This window comes from Trifolium pratense, linkage group LG2, assembly GCF_020283565.1.
Source record: "Trifolium pratense cultivar HEN17-A07 linkage group LG2, ARS_RC_1.1, whole genome shotgun sequence".
Lineage (NCBI taxonomy): Eukaryota > Viridiplantae > Streptophyta > Magnoliopsida > Fabales > Fabaceae > Trifolium > Trifolium pratense.
The window spans coordinates 52,501,905-52,520,639 of record NC_060060.1 but is presented as its reverse complement, the minus strand read 5'-3'; the positions used below and the strand labels follow the sequence as shown (position 1 = coordinate 52,520,639).

General features: G+C 34.6%; 2 protein-coding genes across 3 annotated transcripts; one reads left to right on the top strand and one right to left on the bottom strand.

Moving 5' to 3' along the window:
* Window positions 1-944: 944 nt before the first annotated feature.
* On the bottom strand, window positions 945-7,183 carry LOC123904920. The gene is made up of 4 exons (XM_045954521.1): window positions 6,566-7,183; window positions 3,252-3,556; window positions 2,298-2,722; window positions 945-2,209 (listed from the first exon to the last, which is right to left on the bottom strand). Exons 1-4 carry the CDS (start codon window positions 7,181-7,183, stop codon window positions 945-947), a joined length of 2,613 nt encoding a protein of 870 aa, XP_045810477.1.
* Window positions 7,184-8,705: 1,522 nt separating this feature from the next.
* Window positions 8,706-15,083, top strand: LOC123907830 (trihelix transcription factor GT-4-like). Of its 2 annotated transcripts, none has more exons than XM_045958220.1 (5): window positions 8,706-9,546; window positions 12,204-12,242; window positions 13,444-13,572; window positions 13,662-13,886; window positions 14,632-15,083. In XM_045958220.1, exons 1-5 carry the CDS (start codon window positions 8,952-8,954, stop codon window positions 14,832-14,834), a joined length of 1,191 nt encoding a protein of 396 aa, XP_045814176.1. In that variant the 5' UTR covers window positions 8,706-8,951; the 3' UTR covers window positions 14,835-15,083. The 2 variants fall into 2 exon arrangements, with proteins under 2 accessions (XP_045814176.1, XP_045814178.1); XM_045958222.1 differs by having other exon boundaries at window positions 8,737-9,471.
* Window positions 15,084-18,735: the final 3,652 nt, after the last annotated feature.

Here is an 18,735-nt window from a genome sequence, read left to right as displayed (position 1 = left end):
TTCCACAAAGGAGAGTCATAAGTTTGAGAGTTTATGGTTATCCTAAGGTCTTTGTTCCTTTCATACTTGCTATAAAGGACCTTACACCAGAGATCATTTGGATTGTTGATCAGATTCCAAAGCATCTTCATCAGAAAAGCATCATTCATATACTGAGGTCTCTTAATACCCAGACCACCCTCATTCTTAGGAAGACAACAAACGTCCCATCCCACTAGATGAGGTCTCCGAGTTTGGTCGGTGTCTCCCCATAAAAAGATCCTTTGAATTTTTTCCATCTCACTACAAAGGGTTTTAGGGAGTTTCGCATACTGCATATGATAATATGGTATAGAGCTTAAAACAGATTTAGATAGAGTAAGTCTGCCAGCGAAGCTCAGACATTGTTGTTTCCATCCACTCAACTTGTTTTGAATTTTATCAATGATATTATTAAACTTTCCCCTAGTAGTTCTGCCTGGGCTGATGTTCGCTCCCAAATACTTGCCCATATTGTTCACTTGTTTATAACCTGTATGATTTAAAATATCTTCCCTGAGTTGATTGTCAACATTCTTAGAGAAATATATTTCAGTTTTCTGATTATTGATCTTTTGTCCAGAAGCTTGACAAAAAAGATCAAGGCAATGCATAATACAACGTGCTTGCTCGATAGAAGCCTCTACAAACAAAAGAAGATCGTCAGCAAAAAGAAGATGAGATATTTGAGGCTCGTACCTACCTGCCCGCATGGGTTTCCAATATTGAGCATCCACCTGGTCAGCAATAATATGAGACAATCGTTCCATACAAATGACAAAAAGATAAGGAGACAAAGGGTCGCCTTGCCTAATGCCTCTCGAAGGAGTAAACATATCTGTTTTCTCACCATTCCATAAAATTTTGAAAGAGGAAGAGGAAATGCAATGATGGATAATGTTAATGAGATTAGGAGGAAACTTACACTAATCTAGACAATTTTCCACAAATTTCCAATTAAGACGATCATAAGCCTTCTCAAGGTCAATTTTAATGGACATAAACATCTTATTACCTTTCATCTTAGTCAAAGAATGCACCATTTTCTGAGCTACTATGATGTTATGATGAATGGTGCGTCCTAGGATGAAGCTGGATTGGTAAGGAGATATGATCCCATCCAACATAGGCTTAATTCTATTCACAATAACCTTAGTGATAATTTTATAGACAACATTACACAAAGCTATTGGACGAAATTGAGAAACAAATTCAGGCCTATCAACTTTAGGAATTAACACAAGCAAAGTATTATTAATCGAAGAGATGAGAGAAGGATTAACCCAAACCTGATTAACATACTGAAAAAGAGAGTCGGCCACAGTGTCCCAACATTGTTGAAAAAATAAGGCAGGGTAACCATCCTCTCCAGGAGCTTTCATAGGCCCCATATCAAAAAGAGCTTCCTTACATTCAACAAACTGGATTGTGGCACTTAAGGCATTATGGTGAGCTTCCATGTTCGTTGGGTAAGTAGTCCAAGAAATAATTGGATCATGAACCTCTTCATCCTCTTTAAATAAGTTGATAAAGAACTTTCGAACCAAATCTTTTAATCTTTCTGGATCATCAACCCAAGTTCTATCCTCATTGCGCAGAGAAATGATTTTGTTGCGTCTCCTTCTGACAATGGTTTTGGAATGATAATACTTCGTATTTCGATCTCCATCTGTGATCCACTGACTTCTAGATTTTTGAAACCAGAGGCACTCTTCATGATAAAGGGTAACAACGAGTTGATCTTGTAATTCTTTTTCCAACTTCTCAAGAAATGTGATGTAACCATAGTTGGAACTATTTTGAATCTCGTTAAGTCTTGCCAGAATCTCCTTCTTTCTTTTGAAGATATCTCCAAAAGTCTCTTTATTCCACTTTTTGAGATGAGTTGTAAGATTGTGAAGGCTTTGCACAATATCTCTATCTTTCTCCCACTTTGAATGAAGAAAATCATTGAAATCATCATGGGAAGTCCATGCTGTCTCAAAGCGGAAGGGGCGATTTCTATTAGTAGTAGCCTCCCCATTAAGGAACACAATAATGGGATGATGATCAGATTGAACTCTCGGCAGAACCTTAGCAAAACCCTCGTGGTACTTCAGTCTCCAATCAACATTACAAAGGACACGGTCAAGTTTCTTGAAAACTCTATCCCTCCCATTCCACTTGGGACCTCTCCAAGTAAAACGTGTTCCTGCGGTTGTGACTTCAAGAAGGTTACAATCATTGATCCAACTATTAAAATTTAAAAGTCTGACATTTTCTAACATCAGCTGGTGCACCTCCTTTCTTCTCATTAGGATAAGCAATTTCATTGAAATCTCCCATCATAAGCCACGGTGTGTTGATAGAAGTAGCAAGCTGTTTGAATAATTGCCAAGTATCTTGTCTCTCATTCTCTCGTGGGCTAGCATAAACCACCGTAAGAAGCCATGGTTCCATATCTTTCTCACTTACCTGCACATGAAGAAAATGAAAGTCATTTTGAATTAACTGGACTTGAATGTCTGACCTGTTCCACATTAACCAAATACCCCCAGAGAAGCCTATTGCTTCAGCCATAACATGATTTTTGAAACCCAACTTCTTAATTGTCTTTTTGGCAGTAGTCCCACTACAACGTGTCTCTTGTAAGGCTATTATGTCAACTTTGTTCTTCCTGCAAAAGTTATTAAGAGCTCGCCGGAAATTAATCCCTTGAGCCCCTCTACAATTCCAATTAATAACAATCATTAAAAAACAAAAAGAAGTAAAAACTAAAATACTCCTAAAAAAAGGATACATTAGTTTAAAAGCATATTGGTGTCATGGGTTATTCCCCCAATATTATCCCCACTTTTCTTAGTCACTCCCGTGTTTCCCTTTTCATTTGGAATAGCTTGAGTTTTCATGTTGTCGTGCTGCACTGAGGTCGTATTGCCGTGATGCTTCTCAATAGTTCTAGGCTCATGCTCAAGATGAGTTCCATTCTTATCAATGGACCGCTCCACTTGATCTTTTTCAAGGCCCATTTTGCCTTGGGTTGCTATATAACCCCCCTTATACACATTAGATGACTCTTTTGGAATTGTCTTACTTGGCCCAATTGGATCATTTCTAGGCCTTTTTTTCTTGACCGGTTTTTGTTTTTGTAACTAGGTGAGCCACTTTCATTCACGTTGCTTTTATGGGGTGTATATTGTTTATTTAATTTCTCCACCATGTTAAGAATATGATTTTTAGATTGTTGACTTTGCCCAATACCAGCCTGTCCATTAAAACCGCGTGCATTCATTTGCTTGTTCCTATTTCTTCTCTCAACTTTAATCCATTCTCCATGCAATAAATCAGGTATTAATTCCCCAACGTATTGAACCCAATTAGCAGAGATCTCAACATTAATCACTCTATGATTTACGTTTTCTTTTTCCACCGATTTTTCTCCGGTAACAGTAGCACCTCCGACGCCGTCAACTTCGTCGGAATTTTTCATTTTCTCCGTCGGTACACTGTTTTTTTTTTTCATTGAACAATCTTGCAAGACGTGGCCGTAGCATCCACACTGTGTACATATGATATGGAGACCTTCATATTGCACATGGTACCAATCCCCATTAATACCAACTCGACCAACGACCGGTTTCGTGAGATCAATTTCAACGCACATTCTAGCGAATCTACCCCGAGCCACTTTCAGAGTTGTTGAAGCAAAATCCTTTTTGATATGTGTTTTAATGACAACAAACTTTATGGAATAAATGTTAAGTTTTATGAATGGTGATCTACTGATGGTTGCACTTGAGTTTTTGTTCAAAGACAGATAATGACAAAAGTGGACGAGTTAGAGGCCGCTCACATCAACAAGTGCATTTTATATACTCAAACAATGAAACAATTGGAGTATCATCAGATAATTACAACAGTAGTATCACAAGCTTCATGAAGATTTTTAAAGACTGTTGTTTGAATCATACGATGATTCATTGAACGTTCAAGCAAGAAAGTGAACTTCATGGTTAATAGTCTTCATCTTCACCACAAGGTTTACAATGGGAATTAAATATTCAAGGAAGATTAAGAGGATCGTAGTTGAAGAATCAAGATGGAAAAACCTGCATCACAAGCTACAAAAGAATATATTTGATGTTGTGTGACAAAACTTACATTGAGTTTTGTACTACATGCTTTGAAGAATTACAATTGCAATTAATATCAAAAGGAATGATGCATGTACGAAAGATCGTCAAAAGCTACTCAAAGTATCATTCTTCCAAAGCTTGTCAAGATGACAATATTTGAGAATGATCTTCCACGAGGTTTTTAAAGGAGCTTATGCACAATGCATAAAAGTTTTAATCACTCTCAATGATGAGTACACTCACGCCTCCACTATATAATCCTAAAGATACTCATTGAACAAGCAACGATGTGTGCAAAACATCATAGAGAAATTGTGGAAAGTTTTGCAACAACAAAAGAATTCAAAGTTGATTGACCAAAGAAGATATTGTCTTCTCATATAGAAAAGAAATATTATCAACTCTTATGAAACAATGTTCTCATCATGAACATGTTTATTTCACTCAAGAGCATTCATATCAGTTCAGCACAATGACAAGAATCAACTTTGAAGAAGAAATCATTTCAAAGGCTGAATTATTTATAAGTCAGCAGAACGTTCTCAGAACGGTCTCCCAAGTTTGCGTGTTCAAGGATAATCACTTTTCATAAAGTCAACTTGGTACAAGACAAGAATGAACTTTTATACGAGAGTTATTCCAAGGCTCATAGCAGTGGAATAAATCATATAAGGCAACGAATGAATTATGACTAGAGAACATTCTCTTGTTGTCATATTCAAGGAGTTATATGAACATATCTCTTGCCAAGGTTTATGATTCCCTCATGGACAACTGGTGCTGTTATTTAGACCAATGAAAGCTTCAATACTGAATCAAGTACAAAGACTATGACATGGGTTGCTACATTCTCCCATAAAAGAATAATTCCTTTACTATTCATGTGTCCTTTGAAGGACAAGTGAACAGTTGCTACTCTATGCCTTTGTTGAGTGTTTACAGCTGTTTGACAACTTGCAACAACTCATTAAGCACATGGGGATTATCTACACCAGTACAGAGAATGATCTCCAGAATTCTGGAGAATGGTCTCTCAGATTTTTGCACTTATGTGGCAATCTTATCCAAAGCATCCCAATCTTATTTCCACACATGGGGAATATATTTGCAACGGATATATGTCAGAAACAACTCATTTACAGTTGGCAAAACGAATATCTCTACCATCTAGTACTATGTCACAGTCAGAGACCATCAGAAGAATGGTCTCCCAGATTTTTACACTTATGTGGCAATCTTATCCAAAGGCATCCCAATCTGATTTCCACACATGGGGAATATGTTTGCAACAGATATATACTCAGAAACAACTCATTGACAGTTGGCTAAAGAATATTTTTGCCATCAAGTACAATGTGACGGTCAGAGACCATCAGAAGAACGATCTCCTGAAACATCTAAATGACAGATTCACATGGACTGTTTTGTTTCTCTCACAACAACTATTTCTATACTCTCAACGGTTATAATTGATGTTCAAACTACAGAGGGACATCTCCATCTATAAATAACATGGTTGGTTGCACAAGAAGAGCAAGAGTTCAAGCTACAAATCATCAATACTTGTTTTTGTCAACAAGTCATAAAACTCTTCTTTTATCACTCACACTCAAAGATCTTCATTCTCATCTATACTTATGGTATATTGAGTGTTTTTATTTGCTTCTCAAACTAACCTTTGAGTTTCAACAAAGCAAATATCTCAAGAGACCACTTTGCTACACAACTCACTTTTAAGTGGTTGTATCTTTGTCTCTTCTTTTTCACTCATACTCCAAGCCCTCTAGAAAAATAGGATCTATATTTCATGAGTATTTTGAGTGTAATTCATTTGTAAGCTTCACAACCGGTTAGGTGTGATTAAAAGCTTAGATCCAAGAAACCATTGATAAATCATTAGGATTTTCTCAAGTCAATTGGGTATAATTGATTGAGGTTACCTTGCAAAGGTAGATCAGCTGGATATAGCTGGATACTTTGTGATCTTGGTTTTAGATTATAAAGGGTCTTTGATCTGGGCTTAGATCAAAGGGAAGTTTATGTAATCTGGATCTAGATTATAGTGGAAAACTCACAGGCGTGGGGACTGGACTAGCCCAGGATTCGGGTGAACCAGTATAAATTTTGTGTGTGAATCTCTCTTACCTTTAACTATTTATTTTCTGTAAACACACATCACACAAACCACTTAATTTACATTCACTTTGAATTCTCACACAACAAAGAACATTCTCCAAACATAGCAGAGAACGTTCTCCTAACACAGCAGAGAACATTCTCTGAACAAGCTGTTTTATATTTAACTAACATTTATCCAAGTATACACTTGAGATCAATTATGTAGTGCAAGATTAAATTTTTAAAAGGGTCACAATTCAAACCCCCGCCTTTCTTGTGACTATTTCTTCCACTTCAAGAGTATGAAGATCTACTTTGATAGGAGTACCGACCATAGATCCCAGCGCCCAAAGAAGGCTCTCATCATAATAAACAAGATTTAAACTCGGTATTCGGATCCAGACCACAGTTTTGTCTATCGTTGCAGTTGTGGCGTTGAATGTTGGAGACCATTGACTCACTGCCAAAATATGATCAGAGATGATCCAAGGACCTCCATTAATCACTTTATTTTTGTCTTCCATCCCATCAAACTTAACCATGTAGTAAGAGTTACCAACGTTCATCAATTCAAAACCTCCTGTGAGTTTCCACACAATCTCAAGTTTAGCCTTCATGGTGTTGTAACCCAAGGATTTTCCCAATAGTTTCACAATAAGAGCATCCTTCCATGGTTCACTGAGTTCATCAATCACAGAATTTTTAACATGGAGCATGGGCATAAGCCTATTCCCTTGAACAAGCTCAACCTTTGCTTTGTTTGTTGCTAAAAGATCCACTTTTTCTCTTTCTGCTAAGATTTGATTACCCAGCAATTTATCTCTAAAAGATACCATCTCTTTCACTACTTTTCCATTGGCATGATTATCACTATCTCCTCTTTTGTCTGGAGGTTCTGGTGGTTGTACCACTGAGTTGAACGTGAATGTCATGATGTTTTTTCTTTCTCCGTCGTTGTTACAGAGCAGCAGCAAATCGTCGAATTTTTAAGTTATGTTTTTTTTTTCTTATGGATTTTAGTTATGGAAAATATCATATTGTTTTTCTACATGAACATATTTACTACTTTGTAATTTTTCTTGTTAGACACACTCTGTACTTAACTTTTTATTTTAATATATTGATTTGGCTTCTTAAAAAAAAATTACGAACATAATTAAATCTAAGTTACATTCTATCGAATAATATTGTGTTGTGTGTGTTTTTTTTCTTTCTTTTTCTTCTCTTTGACTTTATTGATGACTTGAATGTTAGCTATATATCTTCCTTCAAGCAACCATTTCACCGCTTCCGACTAGGACAACACATAATTCAACATTCTTGTTTACTCTGGCTTGAGGAGGTTGGGATGTTGCAACATTCATGGTAGAGACTAGAGAGTGAACAAGATTGGTTTTATGAGAAAATAGTTGCTCGGTGAGATGCAGAAGAGGGGTTTCGTTTTTCCAAATTTTATAATTTATTTATCATTTAAATAAAGTGTAGATTTTTAACAAGATGTGGCTAAAACTGAGGTGTTTTGTCTATGACTACAAAAGACTTTATCATTTAACATGGATTAATCTCCACCTAAAACTATGTCTAGCATATAAAATGAATTATCCCCTTTTAAGTTTCTAATTAGCCATATTTTCTTTATACGCACAAGTCAATGCGAGAATGAGTGGGAAGGAAAGAGGTGTTGATATATATTATATACATGGTGTACATTTTATTAGTATTGACTAATCTATTTATGGTGAAGAGATGACCCGAAAAAAAATGATAACACATTACCGTTGAGATAATCTCTCTTCAGATTTGCAATCTTCTTGTGTGCATTTGTCCATTGAGAACAATGAATAAGAGAAGGGAACATTAAAATATTATAAGTTTTTTTGTGACGTGAGTCTTTGAGGATCGCTCTATAAAATCGTATATATTTACTAGTTTTTTTTATTGTTGGTTTTAACCTCCAGTTCTCACCAAAATATTATTTCATGAAATATTCAAATACAGATTTTAACAAATGAAAACACTATATATCACAAAAAAAACTTTCACAAAAACACGACGATAACAAAAGCAACTACAACAATTTTTTTGATTTTACATAAACCCACCCATATTTTCCACTAAAGTAGAAAATGTAACACTTCACAATTCTTTCACAATGAATTCATTATAATAGTATTCGCTATAAATAGCAAAGTTCTAACACAAATAACTCTTCCTTAATTAAAACACATTTACCACTTTAGCTAAACTATTTGATTTTTTTTCAACAAAACTCTTTCTTTTTTTTGACAACAAAAAACTCTAATTTATTTATTTTTCACAAAATGGCAAAAGTCTAATAATAAATAATACACTAAAAAAAACATTATCGGTAGTATTATCCTAAAAAAATGATAAAAAATATCTAAATTAATTTAGTTGAATATAAAAAAGAGACAGACACGTCCATCTCAAGTCTCACTCAACCTCATCCTCCTTTACACATCAAACAAACGAAAAAACTTTTACTTAACGCTGACAATATTTTTACACACACAAAACCCAAACTTTTACTACTTCAATTCAACCTTTTTTACTACAACAAAACTAATTTTTAGTACATAACACAAACCATTGTCTTTTCTCTTTCTCTTCTCTTCAATTCAATTCATCATCCCAAAATCGATTACTCAGCAAAATCGATTATTCAGCAAATAAGCAATAATGTATCTATCATCAGAAAAGCCTCGTCCAATCGATTTCTACAAAGAAGAAGCAAGAGACATGATGATGGAAGTTGTAACCAACGCCGATCTTCCACCACCACCACATCCACCACCACCGCAACCGCAACAACAACACCATCACCATCAACTCCAACAAGCACCACCGCCACAAATGATTCTAACTGCAGAAAGTAGCGGTGAAGATCCTGAGATGGAGATCAAAGCTCCTAAAAAACGAGCTGAAACTTGGGTACAAGATGAGACACGAAGTCTGATTGGTTTAAGAAGAGAGATGGATTCACTTTTCAATACTTCGAAATCGAATAAGCATCTTTGGGAACAAATTTCGGCGAAGATGAGAGAAAAGGGTTTTGATCGGTCACCGACTATGTGTACTGATAAATGGAGGAATCTTTTGAAAGAGTTTAAGAAAGCTAAACATCATCAAGATAGAGGTGGAAGTGGTTCTGGGAAAATGAGTTGTTATAAAGAGATTGATGAGATCTTAAGAGAGAGGAGTAAGTGTGCTCAGTATAAGAGTCTTACTCCTTCTTCTAAAGTTGAATCTTCTTACATGCACTTTGCTGATAAAGGTTAATTCAATAGTTTTACCATTCTTTGTTTGTGTTTTGGTAAAATTGATTTGATGCTTTGTTTGGATAATTGTTGATTTGTTTCTGTTTTTTTATTTATTTATATGCAATCGTGCTTATTTGAGTATAAAGTTTAATTTTGATGCACTGTTTGATTTGATAAAGAGTTTTATGCTGTAGCTCAATCTTTTTTTAGTCAATGTCATGTTGTGCTCTTGTGCATGATTATTTGGTGGCAGATAAGTGTGTTTATCGATTTGGTGGCAGATAAGTTTAATTTTCGCGCGCAGTTGGCGCGTAGTTATTCGTCTTAGCCGTTTGATTTGGGATTGAGAGTTGAGATTATTTGAATTTGATTTTGCTAGTGAGTAATCTCGACTGTCTGATCTCTAATTAACGGCTGAGATGTGAAACAGCGTGTTATTTCAGCTGTAGGCAATTCGGGTTCGTGTTATTTCATGTTTGATATAAATTATAGTTGGAAGCGTGTGAAAAAGTTGCTGGCCTTAGGCTTCCAAACGTGTGGCGTACTGGCGTGGCATCATTTCCGTGTCGCGAACACGAGAGCTTGTTTGATATAAATTATAGTTGGAAGCATGCGAAAAAGTTGCTGGCCTGGTCTGCAGTTGGCGCGTAGTTATTGGTCTTAGCCGTTTGATTTGGGATTGAGAGTCGAGATTATTTGAAGTTGATTTTGCTAGCGAGTAATCTCAACCGTCTGATCTCTAATTAATGGCTGAGAAGTGAAACAGCATGTTATTCCAACTGCAGGCAATTCGGGTTCGCGTGTTTATTTAGGCTTTCAAACATGCCACGTGGCATCGTTTCCGTGTCGCGAACATGAGAGCATGTTTGATATAAATTATAGTTGGAAGCGTGTGAAAAAGTTGCTGGCCCTAGGCTTCCAAACACGTGGTGTGGCATCATTTCCGTGTCTCGAACACGAGAGCTTGTTTGATATGAATTATATTTGGAAGCGTGCGAAAAAGTTGCTGGCCGTAGGCTTTTAAACATGTGGCGTGGCATCATTTCCGTGTCTCGAACACGAGAGCCTGTTTGATAAAATTATAGGTGGAAGCATGCGAATAAATTGCTTGCCGATGCACTTTTTATCAAAGAAAGTTTTTCTTTCTTCTCGTAAAATCTACTTTGTGAGTTCTCAAAAGCTAAAGCAAACAGGCTAGAAGTGAATCTTTTTTAATGTAAAAATGTAATCTAGTCCGTAAAATCTATTAATGTCGGTAATATTAGTCACTAATGTTGAACCCATTAAGGACTATTATGGCCAGGGTTTTTAGGGTACGTCACCTCTCTAAATTTTGTACTGACGAATTATTGGTTTACTCTTAAAGAATATGACTTTTGAGGCAATAATGATAGGATTCTCTTAGAATTTTTAGGTTGGGCCTAACTCAACCCTACAATACCAGCTTGTAAGGTGAGGGTTGCCCAAACTTTATAAATGCGATACATGCCGTATCTCTAAGCAATGTGGGACTAAATCTACCCCTGCACACCCAACACAATGAAGGTGTTGTAGGCTGCAATGAAGGCAACCCAAATGCCGCAATCAGACGGCTGGGTCTGGACCGTAACGAAGGCGAAATTCCCAACAGATTCAAACCAGTGTTTTTGAATAACGGCTATAGCGGCGCTGTTGCATAGCGGAATTTGAGCAAATCGCCATTTTTCCGCGATACAGTATTTAGTACAAAATATTTTGTAGTGGCTATAGCAGTGCTATAGGATTGTTGCACAGAGGAATTTGAACATACCGCTATTTTTTCTGCGATCCGCAATTGACAACATTGATTCAAACTGTTTTTGCGCAATGCATATTTAGTGATGGTGTTTGGCATCAAACTTAAATCCAACAGATTATTGACAACATTTGACTTTTGGCACAGATGCATATGCCGTCTGTGTAAAAGAAAATGTGTATGTAGCATTAGAAAAACCAAAGAGTTGGTAGTCTACCAATTCCAACAATTTTTTTTTTTTTAAAAAAAAAGAAGGGCTGATTTGATATTTTTCTCAAACATTATGGCTTGGAATATTAGGCTATGATTCTTGTCTTACGAAGTGGATATAATGCGACGGAATACCTGACTGTTATAAACCTAACTACTCTTTTTGTACCTGCCTAATTGACTTTGTATCTGCCTAATTGACTACAACTTCCAATTTCCAACAAATACAGTTCCGAAAGGTCTGGATCTTGTTTAAATTACTGATTTTGACACGCGATAATTTTTCCTCCTTTGTGAAACTGAAATCTGGAGTAAAGAAGCAGCATTTGGTTGCCCCTTTATAGCTTTAGGAAGTCTGTTTGGAAGTTAAATTTATATCTTTGTTAATAATCTACACTTAAGTAGTGATCACCAGCCCATATCAATTGATATTCAGCTTGATAACTGTGCTATTTTTCCCTATGCTTATGATTTTTGATATAGGAGAGTATAAATCACTGTAATTTCAAAGTTCTCAAAGGGGATTTAACTCCTATTATATTTAATCATCACATGCAACCCAAGTGAATTCTTGGTAGTTTTTCCCTGGTTGTCATTCCGAGTCGTGGCATTTGGATGTCTGTTCGTTACAATTTCTCTCATTTTGTCTTCAATAACAGTTGTTTGACTCGTTATGTTACTGTACAGGTATTGATGATGCCAACATTTCTTTTGGGCCTGTTGAAGGTATGTCTTTGAAGTCAGCTTTTTATTTTCCACTCTATTACTGTTCACCTGTGTTGTGTCCTAAGATTATTTCATATTTTGCAGTTCATGAATCATGTAGAATTTTAATGCCATGTGACAATTTGATTTGGTTCTAGTCATAGATTGCTGTACTGGAAAATAACAACTAGTGTATGCTACATCCATTTCATTTCAGTCACTCACTGACCCAATACCATAGCCAAGTTGAATACTGGTTCATGTTTTACAAATTTAAAATCTCACGCGTATATTGAACTTTTTATATTTTATGCAAAACCACTAGAGTTACTGCAAACAAATCACAATATTATCATACGAGCCAATATTTTAAAAGCTATATATTTTGCAAGATATATATTTTATTCTATCAAATTTAAGAATGTAAAATAAGCAATACACTGGTTTAAAGAACATGTATATAGCAATCTAGCAGAGATTTGATCTAATAGGTTGACCAGACAGGACTTGAGTCCTGTTTATGGTTGAAACCAGTTGGACCAGCTGATCCTGTCTTGTTTTCTAGACGCACATGCATTGCATGGGAATTTAGCCGCTACCGTAGCCGACCTGCTACCTTTTTGGTGTTCATTTTTCTTGTAAACCTTTCATTTTACGATAAAAAGAGTGGGGCAAAGGTTGAACTGTTACTTTGAAGAGCCTATTGAAATGAAAATTCAAATGTTGTACTAGTGTACTTTGTTGGAATGTTCTGGTTATTGTGTTTTGCCATTAATTTATTCAGCTCATGCGTGGCTGGTAATTATTTCTTCAAATAGTGGAAAAAAGTAATGTTCCTGCTTGTTGCAATCACTCATCAGTTTGTCTCGATTAAAATTTTCATTAGTAGTAACTCATCAGGTTTATGCATGACCAGGTATTGTTCATATAGTCAGAGGAAGTATGCATAGTTCATACTCCTTTTTTCTTACCATGTATGAGTTTTTATATTCAAATATCTTTTCTTTGCATCATTTTAATGGCCAAAATCAGTATTTAAGTATTCATTAATAATTGTCAATTTTTTTATCATTTTGGAAACGAAAAATGAATTCACCAATTTAGGAAAGGGGTATAAGGATTTAGATATACATGGGATATCATTTTGATGTTCATGCATTCTTTCTATCCAAAGTATTAGTTCCTTTATGTTTCTCATCATTCTCGAATACTATGCAATTAGCTTCTGGAAGACCAACACTCAATCTTGAAAGAAGTTTGGATCATGATGGACACCCTCTTGCCATTGCCGCAGCTGAAGTTGCAGCAAGTGGAGTCCCTCCTTGGAATTGGAGAGAAACTCCCGGAAATGGTAAACTCTATAAATGATTAGTGCATAATTTTTTTTTCCTTTAGGTTAACTTTTCTTATTTCTGCTAATTGCTCTTCCTATTTTGGCAGGTGGGGAAACTCAGTCTTGCTGTGGAAGGGTTATATCAGTCAAATGGGGCGATTATACAAGACGAATAGGTATTGATGGCACTCCCGAAGCCATCAAGGAGGCAATTAGGGCTGCTTTTAGGTTGAGAACTAAACGTGCATTCTGGTTGGAGGATGAGGAACAAATTATCAGAAGCATTGACCGTGACATGCCTATTGGAAATTACACTCTTCACCTTGATGAAGGTTAGGCTCAGTTTATTCTTTTAGCTAACCTATGCAAATTTAATGGTTTTACTTTTAACGCCTTGGAGCTTTACTATTACTTGGTACCTGTTTGGTTGCACGTTGGGTATGAAACGTGATTTGATCATAAAAATTATGTTTGGCTTCAATAAAGGCAAATTGATTCTAGAGCCTAAAATTGAATTTTCTTGAAGCTCATATCGGTAGCTTCTGTGGTCAATAAAATCAATTATACACTTTTGTTGAACAATTATTTTATATTATACTATCATTGTCTATAAGTGTCCTTGTTATATGAACCATGCTTATGTTTTGAATTATATGAACCATGCTTATATTATTTTTCTGTTATTTATGGCCAAATATTTCTTATACGGAACATTTGTGAAAAAAATATTCTTATATGGATCTAGGCTTACAAGTTGACTCACAGAACCAGCTTATTATTATTAAGTTTTTTTAATCACGGAATCTTGCTTATATTATTTTTCAATTATTTGGTGTTATGTATTTTTCGTGAATACATCCAAACATAAATTAATTATGTTCAACTCAATTTTAATCAAAATCAATTCTCTCAAAATAAATTTTATCAAACTCATTTCTCGTCACCACATAACCAAACACATGCTAAAAGTTCATGTATTGAGATTTGAATTTGTGGACCCCTTAAACTGTATTTCACCCAAAATGTGTTGAGTTTGTTAACAATTGCTGTTAACATAACAATATTTTATCATTGCAGGAATGGCCATTAAAGTATGCCTATATGATGAGTCTGACCGTATCCCTGTGCATACTGAAGAGAAGATATTTTACACCGAAGATGATTACCGTGAGTTTCTGGCACGTCGGGCTTGGACATGTCTACGAGATCTTGACGGTTATAGAAATATTGACAATATGGATGATCTTCGACCTGGTGCCATATACCGAGGTGTAAGTTGAGAGCAGGTGCATGGTATAATCAATCTTCAGCTGTTTGCATCAAATGTCTAGAGAAGTGGAGAGAACTGTCAGGATCTTGGATGATATATATGTGCAGCTTTCACCTGAAACTGTATTTGTTTAGTTTGACAATGCTGTTTATAATCAGTCTATAATAGGAGAATGAACAAGTCGCTTTGCCCTATGTAAATATGCATTGGGCAGTGAGAAAAGATTATCGTCAAAGATATTCTACAGGATAATTTTCAACTGTTGTTACTTCTACTGCTGTAGTTCTCCAGGATTGTGGCATTTTCTTTTTTTTTGGCGTACTGCTCAAGCAGGAATCTTTCGAACCATCGTTACTGTTAATGTTGATCAGACGAACATTTGTCATAAAAAAATTCAAACCATACACTTGCAGATGAACCGATGCAAGATGTTATACTAGTAAGTTGTGGGTTGTTTGGATTACCCACATGTTGTATTCAAAAAATAGTAGATGTTGCAGAGTGGTGGTGCAACGACAGTGGCCGTGGGACACAAAATAGTAGAGCCGAAGAGACATCATGAGCACAAGGCGCCGTCAAAATGATGTTGTAGTGGCTGCGCAAGATGCAAATCTATAAGTATCACAAGTTATTATATTTAAGTGTTATGAGTTATTACTGTAAGAGTTTACAAATGTTCAGATATAATCTCATATATCTTTCTAACAATTGGTTCAATTCCAAACCATACATTTCCTACAAATTTTTGCGTTTTATGATCTCCTTTGATGCTTTCATAATCATAAATTCAGAATTGAATTAATGTATTAATTCATAAAACTGAAACGATTGTAGTCTAACAAACTAGTACTATGAAAGGATTGAGAAAATGAACCCACTTGGGTTGGTGCATTGATATTGGCTTGAGACCTGGGAGTGTGCTCCTCTTGAGGTTTGAGGTTCGATTCTCTTTGCGTCAATTTGGGTGGGCTAATTTAGCTTCTTAAAAAAAAATATTGAGAAAATGTCTAGCCCTGCCTTCGGCATCCCCCTCCTTGCGGTTAAGGTAACGACTTCGGGCTTGGTTAGCTCTCATAGTGTGACGGGCGGTGTGTACAAGGTCTGGGATCGGATTCACCGCCGTATGGCTGACCGGCGGTTACTAGCGATTCCGGCTTTGAGATCCCCATTACATGGTTGCTTCTACAACAAAAATGCCAAAATGACCGTTTATAATGAGGCGACTTTATCACAATCACAACATTTTTGTTTTGAATGGCAACAACAACAATTAGTAGTTAGATTATCAAAGACTAAATCGTCTTTTTAATTATTGTTGAGGATTAAATTATTAATTTTTAGTTTTTATATTTTTTGTCAAGTATTAGTTTAGTGCTAGAAATTTCACTCTTAAATTATCACTTTTTAGTTATTTTCAGGAATTTAATTCTCTCCATTTTAAACGACATGACACATTAAACAGCCACTTGATGAGTCGGGTACATGTTTTCATAAAAACCCAATTTTTTTTTTATGTCGATTTACATAAGACTAAGGCTCTGTTTGATAAAATTAAGTTATAAGCTAGCTTATAGTTGATAGCTAAAAAACTAGCTTATAGCTGATAACTGAAAACCCAGCTGATTGAAATTAAAATGTTTGGTAAAATTAACTTTTTAAATGATTGATAAATATAAAAAGACATAAAAGGACATTTATATGTAGTGAGTAGTTTTTTTTAGTGGGTAGTTTTTTATTTTATAAAAAATAATTAAATTAAATTAAAGTTTAAAAATGGAAAAACATGTAAAAAGCTATGAGCTATAAGCTCGAACGCTACTTGAAATAACATCTCAAAAAAAACTATAAGCTCGTGAGAAATTTTTTTTACCAAACACTTATTTTTTTCAAACAAGCTTATAGGCTAGTCCAATAAGCTATAAGCTAGCTTATTGGACTTACCAAACACACCATAATTTTGTCCCGGTGTATCTTTTTCAAGGGACTAAAAAATGTTTTTATTTTTCTTGCGGACTAAATTAGTTCTCTTAAATTTTCACAATAAGTAAAATAGGTCTTCATTCAAAATATTATTATAATGAATCTAAATCAAACCGACTAACAACGTCTTTCTTTTTTAATGTAAACAACTAAGCTATTTGAAAGAAACACGGCATCTATTTTATTTTTTAGTCTCATTTTCCCAAATTTTCCCCTTTGGATGACTAAACTAAGTGGGTCGACATGGGACATATATTTAACTGATGAGGAGGAGTGCTAGCAACACACTCCAATAACAAACACACTCTAAGATACTCTCTTCTATTGGTTAAAATTTATATAGGTCCCATAAAAGTTATATGGGTTCACATTTTTTTATGGGACCCATGTGAATTTCAACCAATAAAAGAAAGTGTGATAGAGTGTGTTTGTTAAACAGTGTGTTACTAGCATTATTATTAACTGATATAAGGTTTGGATTGTGACCACTATTTAGGGGATTCAACAGTTAACTTTTTTCTTAATGCATGTTTTGATTGGTTGCATGCTAGCGGCTCTTACCTCTTATGACACAGTTATATTCTTGGAGTTGTCGGTTTTTTTGTTCGGTTTTTTAAAGGATACCCTCCTTGTTACAAACTATTATCTAAGGCATCTCATCGTCGATCTGTTTGCATAATTTCTGCGAGCGGTTCTCTGTCAAAGGTTGTCCTTCCCTTCGTATGCCAAATGCTCCATTCACAGGCCAGGTAGTTTGAATTCATGGCACAATGTGACTTTAGTTATGAAACTCAAATGTGATAAGGTTTTAAATCCTAACTAGGGGTGTGCATGGTCGAATATTTTTACAAATCAAACCGTATCCAAACCAAAACCACTTAAATGGATTCAGATTGATAACCATAACCACATTTTTCTACAAACTGGTTACATAACTGGTTATAAATTTGGTTATGATTACCAAACCGGTTATTTTTATAAAACTGGTTTAAATTTGGTTATTTTCTTAAATTTGGTTTAAAACCAGTTTTTTTCTAAATACAAATTAAAACCAGATATTTCTCTTTCAATTTTTAAAACCAAAATTTACAAAAAAAATAAAAATAAAAGGTGAATTCTTCGGTACACATATTATGTGGCAATGTACCGATATATTGCTGATGTGTTTACCAAATCAAAAACATTTAATGCAGATTTTGTTTCTTTATTAAATTTTTTATATTAAACACTACTTTTTAAAATTTGCAAATATATCCATCACATAAATATAATCATCAATCATATTCCACAATAAATCAAAGCATGTATCAAATCTTCCAACCCAAATTTTCACTTTTTTTTTAACAAGATTCAAATATTTTAATATTTACTCCAATTTTTTTAATTATTATAATATCCTATAAAATAATATGATTTTAGTATTGTGTATTTTCTAAAGAAAGAAACGTATGACTTTAACAAATTTTTTAATTATTATTATTATGAGTGGATGATTTTAATATTTCTATATTATTACCTTTTAAAATAATAATTTAATATTATTAGTTTATAAAGATTAATATTTATTTTATGTTTAACCATTAATATATATATATATATATATATATATATATATATATATATTAAAATACATTTATTTATTTGTACAAAAAAATAATTTATGTTAATTTTGCGTAATATTAATTATTAATTTTTAGTGATTCGTAATATTTTATTTGGTTAAATAAGTTTTTTATCGCTGCAAAGTTACTGAATTTAATTTTTTATCTTCTCCACAAATTATTTATGCATGTAATTTTTTTTTATTTACAATAGAGCTTAGGATCGATCCCACGACCTCTAACATACTAGAGCAAACCTAGTATGCATGTAATTTTAATCATGTTGTTAAGTCGATGTGTATTTATGATGATTTTGCAAAATATGTATAA

What these genes read in the sequence shown, in the direction of transcription:
- LOC123904920 (XM_045954521.1), bottom strand. Translation starts at nt 7,183, where the DNA reads ATGACATTCACGTTCAACTCAGTGGTACAACCACCAGAACCTCCAGAC. An exon ending in TGGTCGGTACTCCTATCAAA is followed by an intron (nt 3,557 to 6,565) that starts GTAGATCTTCAT and finishes ATATGTACACAG; the next exon opens with TGTGGATGCTACGGCCACGT. An exon ending in TCCTAATGAGAAGAAAGGAG is followed by an intron (nt 2,210 to 2,297) that starts GTGCACCAGCTG and finishes TCACAACCGCAG; the next exon opens with GAACACGTTTTACTTGGAGA.
- LOC123907830 (XM_045958220.1), top strand. Translation starts at nt 8,952, where the DNA reads ATGTATCTATCATCAGAAAAGCCTCGTCCAATCGATTTCTACAAAGAA. An exon ending in CATGCACTTTGCTGATAAAG is followed by an intron (nt 9,547 to 12,203) that starts GTTAATTCAATA and finishes GTTACTGTACAG; the next exon opens with GTATTGATGATGCCAACATT. An exon ending in GAGAGAAACTCCCGGAAATG is followed by an intron (nt 13,573 to 13,661) that starts GTAAACTCTATA and finishes CTATTTTGGCAG; the next exon opens with GTGGGGAAACTCAGTCTTGC.